The following is a 16,196-nucleotide window of genomic DNA, read 5'->3' on the forward strand; positions in this document are numbered from 1 at the left end:
TTTACTGAAATTGTTCCAAGTCTGAAAAACAGTTGTCTGAATCTGTTGAAATCTGAAACTGTTAGTGTGAGGTGTCTGAAACTGTTCTAATCTTGTAGATAACCTGTGAACAAATTTACTTGTGTTGAATAACCTATGAACAAATTTAGGACTTTGGAGTTGTCTAAAACTGTTGTAGTCTTGTAGAAAAGTAAAAGTAGTTGGATGGAAATAGATTTCTCAGTCTGTGTAATAGATGGTCTGAAGCTAGTTGCAGATTTCTTTCCTTGATTCAGATAATTCAGTAAGTCCATTTCATAACATCTGCTGCTAGTAGAAATTATGGAAGCTAAAAAGCCAAATCAAGTTCAGTCATCTCATTTCACCTTTGCAAAGAAGATACTAATTTTCTAAACTGTGAATTTGATGTTAACGTCTTATATGTGCGTCTTATATGTCCATTTCATAACATGGTGCGTCTTATATGTGTGTTTGATGTTAACGTCGCTTGTGGTTTTGCAGGGTTCTGAGGCTGCAGCCTGGGCACCATCAGGGTATGTTGTTTCCCTGTCCTGTTTCTTCAGTGCTCAATAGTTGCTTGTGCGACTGCTACTAGTCTTTTATATAATGCTAAACTAAAATGGGTCTAGTTATACTAATCATTCCATGAAAGTTCAGTCTGATTTGCTGGTACTCTAATAGAATCATTGTTTGCTCATGCTCAGAATCATTGTTTGCTCATGCTCAGAATCATTGTTTTACATATGTTACTTGTGATGTTCTGCTGGCTGAGATGTGCATGATCTGGGTGATGAAGAAAATTGTTCGGATTCCCACTGATTTTCATGATTATTACAACCAGATACTTCTGACGGATCATGCCATCTCTTGGACTACATATGTACTCCCTCCGTAAACTAATATAAGAGTGTTTAGAATACTAAACTAGTGATGTAAACACTCTTATATTAGTTTACAGAGGGAGTACTCCTTTATTATTGAGCAAATACTTTCCTTTGATTTTTTGCAAACCTCTTAGCAGTAATTTTCGTATCCTCTTTTTTGTGTTCTACTGGTTGATGAGATGTGCATTACCTGGGTGATCAAGAAAATCGACGGGTCACGCCATCTCCTGAAGTACATTTGCACATTTTTACTGCTTTAGACTGACTGTACATGCATTCCTTCATTGGTTATGAACCTTATTGCTCATTGTGTTCTGTTGGGTTGAACTGCATGATTCCGCGTGATGAAGAAAATCGTTCGGATTCCCATTGATATTTCATGATTAGTGTAACCAGCTACTTCTGATCCATAGCTTGTACTGCAACTAATGTGTCATGCGTTTTGTGGCAGCAACAGCAGCTAGCAGGAGCAATTCTCTTGCTGGTTTGCATTGAAGATATTGTATTCTGTTGCTATATCATTGTTTAATAAAACCACAGCATGATGCTCACATGAGATATCCACATGTTTCTGTGCTGTTTTGCTACAAGCTGTGTGTTGATTTGATAACAGGAGTTTCCTTGTCCTGGTCCTATACTGCATTTTGACTCCTATGTTTCTGTGCGCGTGTGTTTAATTGATGTTGTTTCAACTTTGAACTGCTTCTGCATATACTGCAATTGAGATTTAAATTTGTGGTTGTTCCTCTTTTACAGATGCTCAAGTGTGAAGCCGTGAAGTATGAAGCAAGTGTGAAGCCGCCAAGTTCTACTTAGTGAAGAGTAGCATATTGTAGCATATATGTGTTGTAAAGATTGTAATAGATTTATTTAGTGGTATATTTGATGATTCTTTTTGATTATTTATATGATCTAAAAACTTGTGAAATGGAAACTTGACCAATGGGTCCACTTATGAAAATAATCTGTCAATTTTGTACATTTCTGACATGTGGGACCAATTTGAGAGATGATCATGACAAGTGGGACCCATCTGACTAGTGGGACCAGCTTGAATATATAATGGCTGAAAATAGAAAAGCAATAAATAATAAAAGGCCACGGGCCAACAATAAAAAAGGCTACAATGTTGGGCTTGGCCCATGAAGCCGACCAGAATTAACAAGGAAAAAATAATAAAAGGCTGAATTAATGGGCTAGGCCCATGTAAAACGCTGAATTGGACCGGGCTGAATCTTGTGCCACATCAGCTTGCCACGCTAGATGCCTACGTGGCCTGGGGAGGTTGCTAGTGACCAAAACGCCACAGTAGACGTATTTTGGTCGTAAACGTCTACGACCATTCCAGAAAAAAGGTCGCTATAGTCAGTTTATGACCGCCAGCTTTTGACCTTCTGTTTTTGGTCACAAAAAGGTCGCAAATGGAAATTTGTGACCTTTCAGTGACCAATAATGGTGGTCACAAGTTGACATATTTCTTGTAGTGGCAGAGAATACCTTACTGAAAACAGCTTATCATTTCCTTCTGCTCCTTGTTGGGTTCGACAATCTTACTTATCGAAAGGACTACGATAGATCCCCTATACTTGTGGGTCATCAAAGATCCAGAAGGTTTGATAAAAAATAAATGAAAGTCCATCAGGGCCATGGGCACCACCAGCATATGAGCTCATAATAGTAGCTTTTATATCTTCCTCGGAAAAGGATCTTTCCAAAGTAGCATTTTTTTTGCAGTAACTAACTCATTTTCACACCAAATCAATATCTAAGTGAATATCAGGTTTTGGTTCGAAAGAAAACATATTTTTGTAAAAAGAAGTAGCTACTTCGAACATATCGGAAGTGGAAGTAACAGGGTCATCAGGTCCATTTAGCTCGGTCAAATTATTCATACGATGTGTATACTTAGCAAGGGTGTGAAAATAAGCACTATTCTGGTCTCCCTCTAAGATTTTTCTATCTCGGGAACCTTACCATAATGCAGTTTCCTCTTTCTTCCAAATTTCACCCAGTTCAACCTTAATAGCATTGATCCTCTCATAGACAGAGGCGGACAGAGGGTTAGTTTCAAACAGGGCATCAAAAATATCAAACTCCATAAGGAGGGATTTTTATTGTCTATCGATGTGTACCATTCAAAGTATAGTGGCCTTGAAAACAATCGACATCTCTACAGATTCTAAGCTACCAGGAATTGAGAGCTCCTGGTGCATCATGGGTTGGGTGTGGAAGGTGGGTCCAATTATGAGACTTTATCTCGTTAGTCAAAGGTAGGTAGATGAGACTACTACTCCTCTTTGTCGGTTCGCAGAGAGAGGAGCGATGGTGTTCTCTTTGGCCTGCGCTAGCTTTCTCTTCGGCAGGGGGTGCTTCTCCCACGAGACGAAGGTTTTGTCCATGCATGTCACCGATAGGGGCTGTGGTGGTTGTGGCCAGTCAGAGGTGGAACAGGGGTGGCCCTATGCTGGTCGGGGGCTGCCGAGTGACCGTGGGGCCGAGGTCGTAGGGTTGGCTGACGAGGGCCGGTTGTGGTCGGCGGCTACCTCACATGAGGTGCCAACCATGGGGTCCGGTAATGGGGTCCGGTAAGGTTAAAAATCCAAGGAATATTACCCAATATAGACCGATCTCACTATGTAATGTGATTTATAAACTCTGTTCTAAAGTGTTGGCTAACCGTTTGCGTGAGATTCTTGATGAAATTATATCAGAAGAGCAAAGTGCCTTCGTTCCAAGAAGGTTGATTACGGATAACGTTTTAACGGCATACGAGTGCATCCATTCCATGAGAAGGAATAAGGGGAAACAAGGATGGTGTGCCGTGAAACTAGATATGATGAAAGCATATGATCGTGTAGAATGGCCCTATCTTCAAGGTATGATGTTGCAAATGGGCTTTAATGAAGAATGGGTGTCCTTGATTATGAGGTGTGTCACAACTGTGAGCTTCCAAATAAAGGTTAATGGCGAGCTACTACAATCTTTTAGCCCATCAAAGGGCATCAGACAGGGAGATCCTGTCTCTCCCTACTTGTTCTTATTGTGCGGAGAAGGATTATCATGCTTGTTGAAAAATTATGATGGGGGGTGGATCGACCGTGGCATATGGGCAGGCCTCACATCCCCATGGATATCACATTTATTGTTTGTAGATGACTGTATTGTGTTCATGAAAGCTGACTCTAGGAGTGCCATGCGATTGAATGAAATTTTGCATGCTTATGAAGTGGGCTCTGGACAGTGTGCAAACAAGCAAAAAAGCTCTGTGTTTTTTAGTCCTAATGCTAGGGCGTCTGTCAAGATGGGAGTGAAGAATATACTGCAAATCCAACGAGAAGCTATGTCAGAGAAGTACTTGGGCCTACCTACTGCAGTTGGGAGAATAACCGAGCAATCTTTTGAGCATGTGGTGGAGAGATCGAGGTCTGGTGTACAAGGGTGGTGCGAGAAACCACTTTCCAGTGCAGCAAGGGAAGTTCTTATTAAATCAGTGATCCAGGCTCTACCGGCCTATTCTATGAGCTGTTTCAAGCTCACAAAAGGTTTGTGCCGAAAATTAATGTCAGTAATGTCCAAGTATTGGTGGGCGGGATCGCTTGATAAAAGAAGTATGCATTGGCAGTCGTGGGAAGACATGTCTGTCTCTAAATTTAGAGGAGGTATGGGCTTCAAAGATTTACAGCTGTTCAATGATGCCATGCTAGCGAAGCAGGCGTGGCGGCTGTTAGATCAACCAGAGAGCCTTTGTGCTCGGGTTTTAAGAGGAAGATACTTCCCAGATGGGAATTTTTTGCATGCTAGCTGTCCATCAGGTGCCTCGGCAACATGGAGAGCTATTTATCAGGGAAGCAAGGTACTCAAAGCAGGCCTCATCAGGCGGATTGGTGATGGCCAAAGAACAGAAATATGGCATGACCAGTGGATCGATGGTACCCCAACAATGAAGCCGTTGTGCAGATTGTCTGATGAGCCGGTCCAGTTAGTGTCGGATCTCATTATTGAAGCGTCTGGAGAATGGGATGTGGAACTGGTGCGTAAGATGTTTATTGCACCAGACGCTGCTGCAATCTTGAAGATGCCAAGACCAAGAGTTCAGGTTACAGACTTTTGGGCTTGGGCATGGGAGCAGTTAGGAGCCTTCACAGTACATAGTGCATACAAAATGCTACTGGGGCAAAAAGCTGCCACTCAAGTAATACCAAGCTCCAGTTCGCATGGAGAGGATTGGTGGAGAGCTCTCTGGAAACTACAAGTGCAACCAAAGATACGAATTTTTTGGTGGAGGGTTCTGAAGAAGTTCGTGCCTGTCCACGGTGAGATGATGAGAAGGCATATTAGGGAAGATGCCATATGCCCGATGTGTGGCAGTGATGATGAGTCGTTGTTTCATGTGCTGGTTCAATGCGATCATGCTATCTTATTTTGGGAGGAAGCACAAGATTTCTTCAGATTCAAATTACCAAGGTTACACCCTGTAACTTGGTCTAGAGATATACTGGACCACAGTTTTATGGCCAAGGAGAGTGCAGCAATTACAGTTTCAGTCATGTGGGCGATTTGGACCAACCGTAATAAGTATACTCACAAGGAGGTTCAGTATCAGCCGCGCAGATCCATGGAGCTTATTAAGGAGCTCATCCATAGCCTTGATATGCCTCAAACACCTATTTCCAAAGTTGTGGTGCGGCATAGATGGCAAGCACCAGTTGAGGGCTGGGTTAAAACAAATATTGATGGTGCTGTGGACAGAAGTAATGCATGCTCAGGTGTCGGCATAGTGATGAGGGATCACAATGGCCTTTTCCAGCGGGCCAAATGCATTAGCTATCCAGTTCCGTATGACCCTTATACTATTGAGCTGACTGCTTGTAGGGATGCAATGGTGTTAGCCAGAGAGCATAATGTTCAACAGTTAATCATTGAAACTGATTGCCAGATGGTTCCCTTGGCATGGAAGCAGAATGATGATCGCTCGGTGGGGAGCACCATAATCAGGGAGATGCGCTGTAAACTAGAGGCCAAACGAAGCTATAACCGGGCGCAGCAAAGCGCGCATGTTCCTCTAGTATAATATATAGTTTCACAAACAAGTCACATACTAGTTGATACTCCCTCCGTAAACTAATATAAGAGCGTTTAGAATACTAAAGTAGTGATCTAAACGCTCTTATATTAGTTTACAGAGGGAGTACATATCAATGATAATGTTCATGGACAATATAACTAACTAATGATTGCCTCTAAAACATATATTTCCAACACATACAAGAAAGATATGCGTACATACACACCAGCAAATGACGCATGAAAAACTACTTAGACTTGTTTGCAAGGCAGACATCCGTCGTTGACGACGTTTGTCCGTGATGCTCTCATCGTCCTGAGGCGCTGGAAACGAACTCTGTGCCATAGGTTCAGCCGGAGGCACAACTCATCGAGCATCCAGTCGGGCACAACATGGCAGATGCACCACTCGAGCCGGTGACCCAGGTTAGGCATGCAGAGCGGGCCATGCCCGATCCAGCACACCGCCGCTCTGGCATACTCGTCCGATGTCGGCATGATTAGCCGGGACAAGAAGCTTCGTCGCTTGCGGGATGCTGTCGCCCCCAACGTCATGTTGGTCTCCACGAACAACGGCACCTGCAGTTGCATGACACAATACCATGGTATTAATTTTGATCCACTCAACGCTGATTGTGTTGCGTCTAAATTGATCCATCGCCACGTACTTAGCAAGCTTTTATAGATTCTAATAGCAGATAAATGTTTGTAGATTTTAATTCGAATTGCTATTTTATCTACATAAAGTGCTTGTATTTTGGATTAACTTGTTGATATGCAACTCGCTTGTATTACTAGGATTCAACAAGACTCCTAAATAGGAATGGACACGTATTACACTTTTGAAACATTCAATAGTAATGATAGATTTCGGCGGATGGTTGTAAGGAACACGTAGAAACAAACATGAACTGCCCATATGCATTTTCATTCTAATATTATAGTAGGCCCCACGTACGTACCTGACATTGTACATCAATTCCTTTGCCCCTGTACTCAACGTGAAGGCTCCTGGACAACTGAGTAACGTACCTGAAATGTACTTCTATTGAACTCAGAAAATGTCCTGGTATATCACAGATATATCAAGTGAAAACGATAGAAGAGTTGTACTAGGTGGTACTCCCTCCGTTCCTTATATAAGGTGTATTTATTTTTTCAAAAGTCAAACCAGTGCATGTTTAACCAAGTTTCTAGAAAAAATACATTAATATCCACAATACAGAATTTATATCATTATATCCATCACGAATAGTAGTTTCATATTTTATCTATTAGATATTGCAGATGTTGTTACTTTATTGCATAATCTTGATCAAACATTCAAATGGTTGGCTTACATAGAAATCAATACACATTATATTCTAGAACGAACGAATGGAGTAGTATATATGTACCGTTTGGACGCGGCGTAGATGGAAAAGAGCGGGAACGACGGGATGGTCAGGGTGGTCCCAGAGCCGATGTTGACGATGGCACCCCTGCCCCGCTCCACCATCCCCGGCAGCACCACCGCCGTCACCTCAGTCAGCGCCCACAGGTTCACGCTGATCATCCTCACCCAGGCCTCCACGTCCGCCTCATGCAGATACACGGCGCAGGGCTTCGCTAGGCCGGCGTTGTTTACCAGCACCCCAACGTCGAGCCCTGCCACCGCATGCCGGAGCAGCCGCAGTGCCTCATCACCTGCCAAATATATACAATCAGTAAATATAACTGGCGTGCAGCTCGTGTCTTGTACGTCCATCACCTTAAACTTCCCAAAATTTCATGCATTTCGAGAGTCAGCGAGCATTTAAAATTTAACTTAAAATATTTAGGTACATACATTTGAACTTGCCGACTACAAAACCTACTAAATCCTTGACATAATCGAGGATTTGCCTCCCAGGGTGGTTATCCTTCTATTTTCCTAGCTACTAGTACTAGGGGTCAGTACTTTTTGTTCAATTTCACTTTTATTAAGGCTATAGTGGACTAACCACTACTCCCTCCTTTCCAGTTTATAGGGTTTATCTTATTTTTTTTTTCATTTTTTCAATTTAAAGGGCTTATCTTCATCTCCTTTTAAGATTCCGAGACACATTAAATCATTGCATGCAATAATTAAAAAAGAATTCACCAATGCATGTAATGCTACTACTCATCTAGTGGTCAAGCATGCATGCACTGCAATTAATCTCAATTAATGCATCAATTTAATTTGGGTAGTTTTGTAAAGTATGAGATATATTCCTCCACTCACCATGTGCCTTGGTTGATGAGATTTTAGATTTGAGCCCTATAAGAGCAAGTACAATAGTCCTAGTCAGCTGGCTGTAACAAGTGCCATGTCATCAAAATCTTATGGGAAGGAGTGATAAGGCTGGTTGTAATGGGGAGTATCACGTACTAGTATCATGCATATGATACTAGTGTATGATACTAGCTCCCTAATGCATAGTATCATATATTAGTATCATGTAATACATTATTTATTTCCATGCGTGATACCTAGTAGCATAACATTTATTATGATACGATATTATGATATGATACCCAACCCTCTTTTTTTCATTTAATGTAATGACACCTCATGAGAATTGTTTAGTTGGCACGCATGATACTAGCTATGATAATATCATTACAACCAGCCTAAGGCTGGTCATAGTGGGGAGTAACTTATACTAGTGTCATGCATATGACACTAGTCTAAGTTATTATCTTCATAGTGCAAAGTAACATGGCGCAGTAGTGTCATAGATGACTTCATTTATTAGCTTATAGACTCATTCTTTCTCGAAAAGCGCTATGTTACAGTAACATATTATGTTACTCTAAACATCTCTCTCCTCATTAAATATATGCCACATAAGCAAAAAATTCTTGAAATGCACTATGTTACTACCTAAGTTACTCCCACTATGACTAGCCTAAGTAGAAAAAGACACTTAAGCGGGTGCTCTACATACAACCCGGCTGTATCACGGTAAACGAGAATAAAAAGCCTGCATGCAGCCCGTGTGTGAGCTTTTGGCCGGCTGTTTACTACCTAAACCAATCATGTATGTCCTCTTGCTTCCTCCATACTGAATCATTTAATGCTATAGCCAGATTAGTAGCCAATCTACAGTCAGTTTATTGTATGAGTGCGCTTTTAAAGAAGGCTTTAGGTGACATGACACTATTATATAGCCAGCAACATGCTCTTCTATTAACCTTGCTCTAAACCGGAAAGGAGGGAGTAGGATAGAGAGGCTCTGGAAAATACTTGTAATGTCCATTAGTTTTGGGATGCTTTAATAGCATACTTTCTTATATCCATTAGTTTGAACTTAAATTTACTCATATTCAAATAAAATCTGTTCTATTTAAAATAGTTTTCCAAGTTTCGGAAATTTCATTGGATACGTCAGTGAGCAAAATTTTAGCCAAACGAAAAAAAAATCCCTACCATAATTACCTTGAGGCGTGGCGATGAGAGCGAGGTCGACCACGACGGTCTTGGTTTGCACGGCGTAGGTGCAAGAGATGGTGTCGGAGATGTCCTGGAGCTTGGCAGGGTCGCGGCCGACGAGGACGAGGTTGAGACCGCGTCGGGCGAGATCGAGGGCGACGGAGCGGCCCATGCCGGACGTGGGGCCGGTGACCACGGCCCAGGTGCCGTAGCGATGGCAGAGGTCAGTGGGGCGGCGCAGCAGCAAGACCAGGTGGGAGAGGATGCGGAAGGCGACGGCAGCGACGTGCAGAGCGCCAAGGACGGCGAGCGGGACGAACCATGCCGGCTCCTGCTGCAGCCGGAAGAGGAGAGCCCCCATCTTCACTCTCTTTTTTCTCTTGCAGACCGATCCATGTCTGTATTAAACATCTCTGTGCACTAGTAGGTCGATCCGGACTTAATGGAAACTACTGTACATCTCAGTGAAGTAGGAGATCGTGCCGCGTGATCGATCTGTATCAGTTAATGAAAACTACACTTCTTTCCAAAATTTATCAGCATGATCTGTACAACACTGTATCAATCAATGGAAACTAGAGCACGGTACAATCAATGGAGGAGAACACAAGGAATAATCAACACTGTAGCAACGTGAGCTGTGCAAGTGGAAGCATGGTGCTCAGTGTGGTGTGTGTGCCACATAAAAGGAGTCTCATCTTTTTTCTCCACCGTGTTCCAGGCAGACTATGGCCAACACTTGAAGATGTTTACTGTGCGAGTAAGTAAATGCCTTCGACCTGGCCCCGCCCAAACCCTACGTTAAGGTTTCTTTCTAGAGACTCCTGGGGTCTGGCGAGTCGCTGGATCTCGATTAAGAAGTGGGGCCGAGACCTACCTTTCTTGATCGTCAAGAGTCGAATAAGGCCAGGTGGAATATTCGTCTTCTAACAGTGAAAACATTCTTGCGTCCATGGCTTGCTATCTCAAATACAGCACTACCATGTTTGCTGCAATTACCCATGCTGCAACTACCGCCCATATTTTTGCTTCAGTTATCCATGTTGCAACTTGGTAACTTTGGAGCACCAAAAAAGTCACCGATACACCTACCAAGATAAGTTTTCTAATCCAATAGCAATGCGTGAATAGTACGGTAACTCACACATTAGGCAGTGATAACTTATAAGCTTGAAAAAACATCGTAAAAACATTCTGAATGATATTTTAAACTAGTAACTACTCCACTTGTCAGAAAATATATTAGGCCCGTTTAAGCATCGTGAGAGCAATCATGCATCTGCGGAGGAGAGAAGGAAAGTTTTCCGCAATAATCCTTCCTCAACTTGAAGTTGGCATCAGCCTTCTCCACAACTTCCACTACCCGCAAGAACAAAATTTTGCTCATTCGGTAGCGATGAAGAAAGAAACTTTTAGTGAATGTTGGGTCTATTGTGAAGTAGTCCATGTACAAAAGCCGTGTACTGTCAATCATATCACGTGGAATAACTCTCCAACCCTTGATGGAATCCTTGAAGTTGAGGACGTGCTCCTCTGCCTTCTCCAACTCTTCTTGGATGCTCATCATTTCAGCATCCTCATCGTCTGAATCCGTGAGACGATGCACTCGTTGAATATGAATTCATCAAGGTTTGAGTTCCCACAACCATCATTCCATGACGAATCCATTGGTGACCTATAAGTAATGATCGAAAGAATGAAAATTTGGCTCGAAAATTTCATCAAACACATAAAAGCATGAGGTGCATATATGGAGGAGTTGAACATACTGGGGCGGCGTCCATTGGCAGTGGCCTGGTCGGTGGTGGTGTGGGTTAGGGCGTCCAGGGGCGAAGCCCTGGCTTGGGGATGGTGGAGGAGCAATGATGGCGAGGAACTCCGATGGCGGCTATGCAGACAACGACAAACAGAGAAGAGAAGAGGGTTGGTCATGCAAGAAGGGAGGGGACGGATATGGGCGAATTGGCGTGGGCCCTAGTGGTCAGTCCCGTGGCCGCAGTGCTCCAACGCGTCTGGGTCCCATATCCGCCCCAGATATGAGCTGGATATTGGGAGTACTAGTAATTCCGAAATATGAGGGGCCCGGGTGGGTGGCAGTTTAACTTCTCCACTATGACTGGGCAGCCCGCTCGTTTGGGGCGGATATGGGATTCGTTTTTAGATGCTATAACCCATAGCTTCCAAGGGCCCGAATCCCCCAGCCCGCACCTCCACTGTCAAGCCCGACCCCTCCTCGACGGCGGAGGGCGACACGGGCGCCTTCTTCTTCCTCCTCAACGATGTAGGCAAAGGAATCTTCTTCTTCCCCCAAACCGGTCCACGCTGTGTTTCCCGTGGTAAAAAGGATCCCCATTTTTTCACTCCAATTCAACCTTATTGGATTCCCAGCAATAATGGGCACCACAGGGTTAGAACTATTCTACTAGTAGTATGAGAAAGGGCCAAGTTACACTGGATGACAACATTGGGCATCTCTGCCAGCTGGCTTTTGGATCCAAACCCCCACGCACCTTCTCCAAACCCTGGCTCTAGAGGGAGCGCCAAAACCCTAGCCGCTGCTCCACCGGCGACCCTCCGCTGCAGCCGGACAGCGACATGGTTGGTATCACAAGTTGCCAGGTACGTACACACCCAATTCTATCATCCATTTCTTATCTCATATGCCCTCTATGTACATCAGAAAAATGCTTATTTTTCTTTAATTTTCTCTAAGCATGTGTTCAAAATTAAATTGTATATTTATGTTGGCAAACATGTCATGTCATATGTATGCACTTTTCAAATGGCACTATAGTATTTCTCTAAATTGCTAACCATTGTAATTACCTTATTTATGTATAGTCTCCCAATGGTTGCATTTGCCTCATAATAGGGAGCATTCTATGCATACCATTTTAGATCTGGAATATAAACAATATCAGATATCATTATTACATGATTCAATAAAGATGTGCTTGGCAACGCTCATTCAATATGTTGCCTCTTGAAGGATAATGGCACTGAATTTGACTTTGTCCTTATTGTGATTTGCGATCCCAAGACGGAACTTAAGAAAAGAATATAGAAGGTATGTAGAAAGCACTGTTACTGAAGTGAAGAAGTATCTACTCTTGGGCACAACAAGTAAGAGTGCACCGATTGATATTGCTAAAATGAAGGTAATTACAATGGTTAATATCATGGTAAAGCTCAGCGAGACACCACTGAGCTCGGGTACTAGTCCATGTTACTCGGTGATTGGCATATGTGGTGTTGCAGGGCCTGGGAAGACTACCTTTGCACGGTATACTCGAGACTACATAGAGGAGGAATGAGAGGAGAAACTTTTCCACACCATCATGTGCATTCATCTGTTCGAGACTTTCAGTGTTGATGATATCTTTCATGAAGTGCTTAAGGATATTACCAATGACCGGCACCTCAACATGTCACATCATGAGGACCTAAAAGACAAGTTAAAGGAATCATTGAGTGGCAAGTGTTTCTTCTTGATATTGGATGATCTGTGGGTGAAGACCAAGAACGACCAACAATTGGAGGAACTAATCTCTCCACTCAATGTTGGGATGAAAAGAAGCAAAATATTTGTGACGATTTGAACAATAGTTGCAACTAGAGCTCTGTGTGATGATGAACCTATTAAAATAGCTGATTTGGGCAAGGATTTATACTTTTCGATATTTATGCATTATGCACTGGGCACTACAAGTGTTGCCCATGAAGAATTTATACAAGTTGGGAGGGTGATTGCAGAAAAGTTGCACCAGTCACCTATTGTAGCAGTAGCAGGGACAGGGCGACTTGGGACAAACCCAGATATCAAGTTTTGGAAAAATACTGCAACCATGGCATGTTCAATGAAACCATGGATGCGCTTTGGTGGATCAATCAGCCACTTAATCCAAACATCAGCCGATGCTTCGAATTCTGCAATATTTTCCCCCGAAGATCGAAGTTGAGAAGGGATGAGTTAGTTGGGTTATGGATATCGCAAGGCTTTCTAAAGAGCAGCTTGGCAACAAAGGACATGGAAGATGTAGTCGAGGGCTACATTCAAGATTTAATTAATGTCATGCTCATTTCTGCAACTAGAAGTAGATGATTCATCTGAAGAAGAATGCTTTAAAATTCATGATCTGTTGCATGATTTATTAGCCAAGGTTGCTGGAAGTAATTGCTTCTGGATTGAGAATACAAGGAGCCACAGAGAAGGCTAGAAGGAATAAGTCCCTCGAGATGTTCGACATCCTTTTGTTCAAAATTATGATGCAGAATTGATTACTGAGAAGATCCTTGGATTGGAAAATTTGCGCACTGTCATCATTGATGTTGTTGAAGAGGATACATCAGTTGAGGAGAGAGTCATTGAGAGTATATGCAAGGGGCTGCCGGGATTGCGGATACTATCTGTTGCTTTCAGCAGGAAATATCGTCGAATTAGGAAACCCAATAAGTTCTGGTCCCAAAATCTATTGCTCGGTTAAAGCACCTACACTATCTTGCTTTCAGGACGGACTACTCATGCATACTCTGTAACTTTACCAAGCGCACTAACTAAACTTCACCTAATCTAGCTGCTAGATTTTTATGGGGGTGAAATGTTGGAATTCCCCTTTGTGACCTTGTCAACTTGAGGCACATGTTTTGCTGGCCGAACTTCATATTCCATAACTTGGGCAGGCTGATCCTGCTTCAAACACTACCGTGCTTCACTGTAAGCAATGAACAGGGTTATGAGATATGGCAACTGAGGGACCTAAACATGCTTCATGGTTGTCTAGAGATTCATGGCCTTGAAAATGTTAAAAGCAAGGAGGAAGCTCTTGGAGCCAATATAGCCGCCAAGGAATGGCTCACAGAACTGAGGTTGGTATGGGTTGGTGATAATGATACAAGTGCAGTCCAGAAGTTGAAGCAGTGGTACTTGAGGGCATGTGCCCTCCCGTGGGGCTTCAAGAACTTGTAATACATGGATACAAAGGTTCAAGGCACCTAGATTGGATGGTGGGTAAGCATCGCGGTGGCCCAGAGAGCATGCTTAATCTTTTTCTCTCAAGATGCAGCCAATTGGGACCATTTGAGGCTTTCTCTCATTTTCATGTGCTCGAGATTTATACATGTAGCTGGGACTCCTTACCAGGCAACATGGAGCACCTCACGTTGCTCAAGGACTTGTATATTGGCAATTGCAAGAATATCCGGTCTCTTCCAACACTGCCCTAGTCTATTGAGGAATTGTTTATTTGATTCCTACAACGATGAGTTCATGAAGTCTTGTAGAACAACCGGACATCCAAACTGGCAAAAGATTGCGCACATCCCCAGGAAAGTTGTTGGGTGATCCAACAAGTAAGAATGTAATCCCTTTTGCTGCCTTGTTTTCCCATTTTGTACGTGTGAACATTACCTCTCTATATAATGGATGATCTGCTACTCACTCAGCTTATTTTTGTTATTCCATTTGCTACTGGTCGACATTCCAGAAAGGCAGCGAAGAACGTTTGATGGTCTTGAATCAATGAATTTTAGGCATCGCAAGGCAGTGAAGGACATTTGAACAAATTGATTGGAATGCCCGGCGAAACTACAAGATGTATTGCTGTTTCTTGAATGTTGTCTCACGTTTCTCGCTGTCTATCTCCTTCTTTACCTCATTTGAAGTGTTGTATGATATTTAAAACCATTTAGATAGGCTGCTCTGCATTTCTAAGGATTCAGCTGATGTGAATGCCCTGAATATTAGAGTGTTTCCATCTGGAATTCAACCTGGTCAGAAGATCATTTTATACTGACTAGCTGAAATCCATTGTTTGGCAGGTAAATAAATATTGATGAAAAATTCGGATTTTATTGGCATCATGGATACAAGGTGTATATACCAGACCACACTGCACCACAGATTACGAAATCAACATTATAGCTTTCGTCTCCAGGTCGTTCTGACGCACAGATTCAGGCCTACCTAGCCGACAAGCTATCCAGTTCACAGTCACGTCTGAAACTCCTAGGCTGAAGCCAGGCCTCGTGTGAAACTCTGTTTTGCAGATTATTATTATTATTCTGTCAAGATGATTCATTCATTGAGTAGCACTAGGCACTAGAGAGAAAGGACTGAAGCTTGTGCCTGCAGCCTATGGAGATTCAGAACTGAAGCCTGAGTGGGGTTGACGCCTCATGATAACTCACAAGTATAGGGGATCGCAACAGTTTTCGAGGGTAAAGTATTCAACCCAAATTTATTGATTCGACACAAGGGGAGCCAAAGAATACTCTCAAGTATTAGCAGCTGAGTTGTCAATTCAACCACACCTGGAAACTTAATATCTGTAGCAAAGTATTTAGTAGCAAAATAATATGATAGTAGTGGTAACGGTAGCAAAAGGTAACAGTAGTAAAAGTGATGTTTTTGGTATTTTGTAGTGATGATAGCAATAGCAATGGGTAAGTAAACAAGCGAAGAACAATATATGGAAAGCTCGTAGGCAATGGATCGGTGATGGAGAATTATGTCGGATGCGGTTCATCATGTAACAGTCATAACCTAGGGTGACACAGAACTAGCTCCAGTTCATCAATGTAATGTAGGCATGTATTCCGAATATAGTCATACGTGCTTATGGAAAAGAACTTGCATGACATATTTTGTCCTACCCTCCCATGGCAGCGGGGTCCTTACGGAAACTAAGTGATATTAAGGCCTCCTTTTAATAGAGTACCGGAACAAAGCATTAACACATAGTGAATACATGAACTCCTCAAACTACGGTCATCACCGGTAAGTATCCCTATTATTGTCACTTCGGGGTTAACGG

General features: G+C 42.7%; 1 protein-coding gene and 3 pseudogenes across 1 annotated transcript; 3 read left to right on the top strand and 1 right to left on the bottom strand.

The window, feature by feature from the left end:
- The first annotated feature begins 781 nt into the window (after positions 1–781).
- On the top strand, positions 782–856 carry LOC125549656 (annotated as a pseudogene).
- Positions 857–1,219: 363 nt separating this feature from the next.
- LOC125549662 lies at positions 1,220–1,295 on the top strand (annotated as a pseudogene).
- A 4,742-nt stretch (positions 1,296–6,037) lies between these two features.
- LOC125545891 (very-long-chain 3-oxoacyl-CoA reductase 1-like) lies at positions 6,038–9,774 on the bottom strand. The gene is made up of 4 exons (XM_048709948.1): positions 9,391–9,774; positions 7,346–7,634; positions 6,911–6,980; positions 6,038–6,527 (listed from the first exon to the last, which is right to left on the bottom strand). The coding sequence occupies exons 1-4, from the start codon at positions 9,743–9,745 to the stop codon at positions 6,201–6,203; spliced, it is 1,041 nt and encodes a 346-aa protein (XP_048565905.1). The 5' UTR covers positions 9,746–9,774; the 3' UTR covers positions 6,038–6,200.
- Positions 9,775–12,551: 2,777 nt separating this feature from the next.
- On the top strand, positions 12,552–14,607 carry LOC125547153 (annotated as a pseudogene).
- The last annotated feature ends 1,589 nt before the right edge of the window (positions 14,608–16,196 follow it).

Source organism: Triticum urartu, chromosome 3 (assembly GCF_003073215.2).
Source record: "Triticum urartu cultivar G1812 chromosome 3, Tu2.1, whole genome shotgun sequence".
NCBI lineage: Eukaryota > Viridiplantae > Streptophyta > Magnoliopsida > Poales > Poaceae > Triticum > Triticum urartu.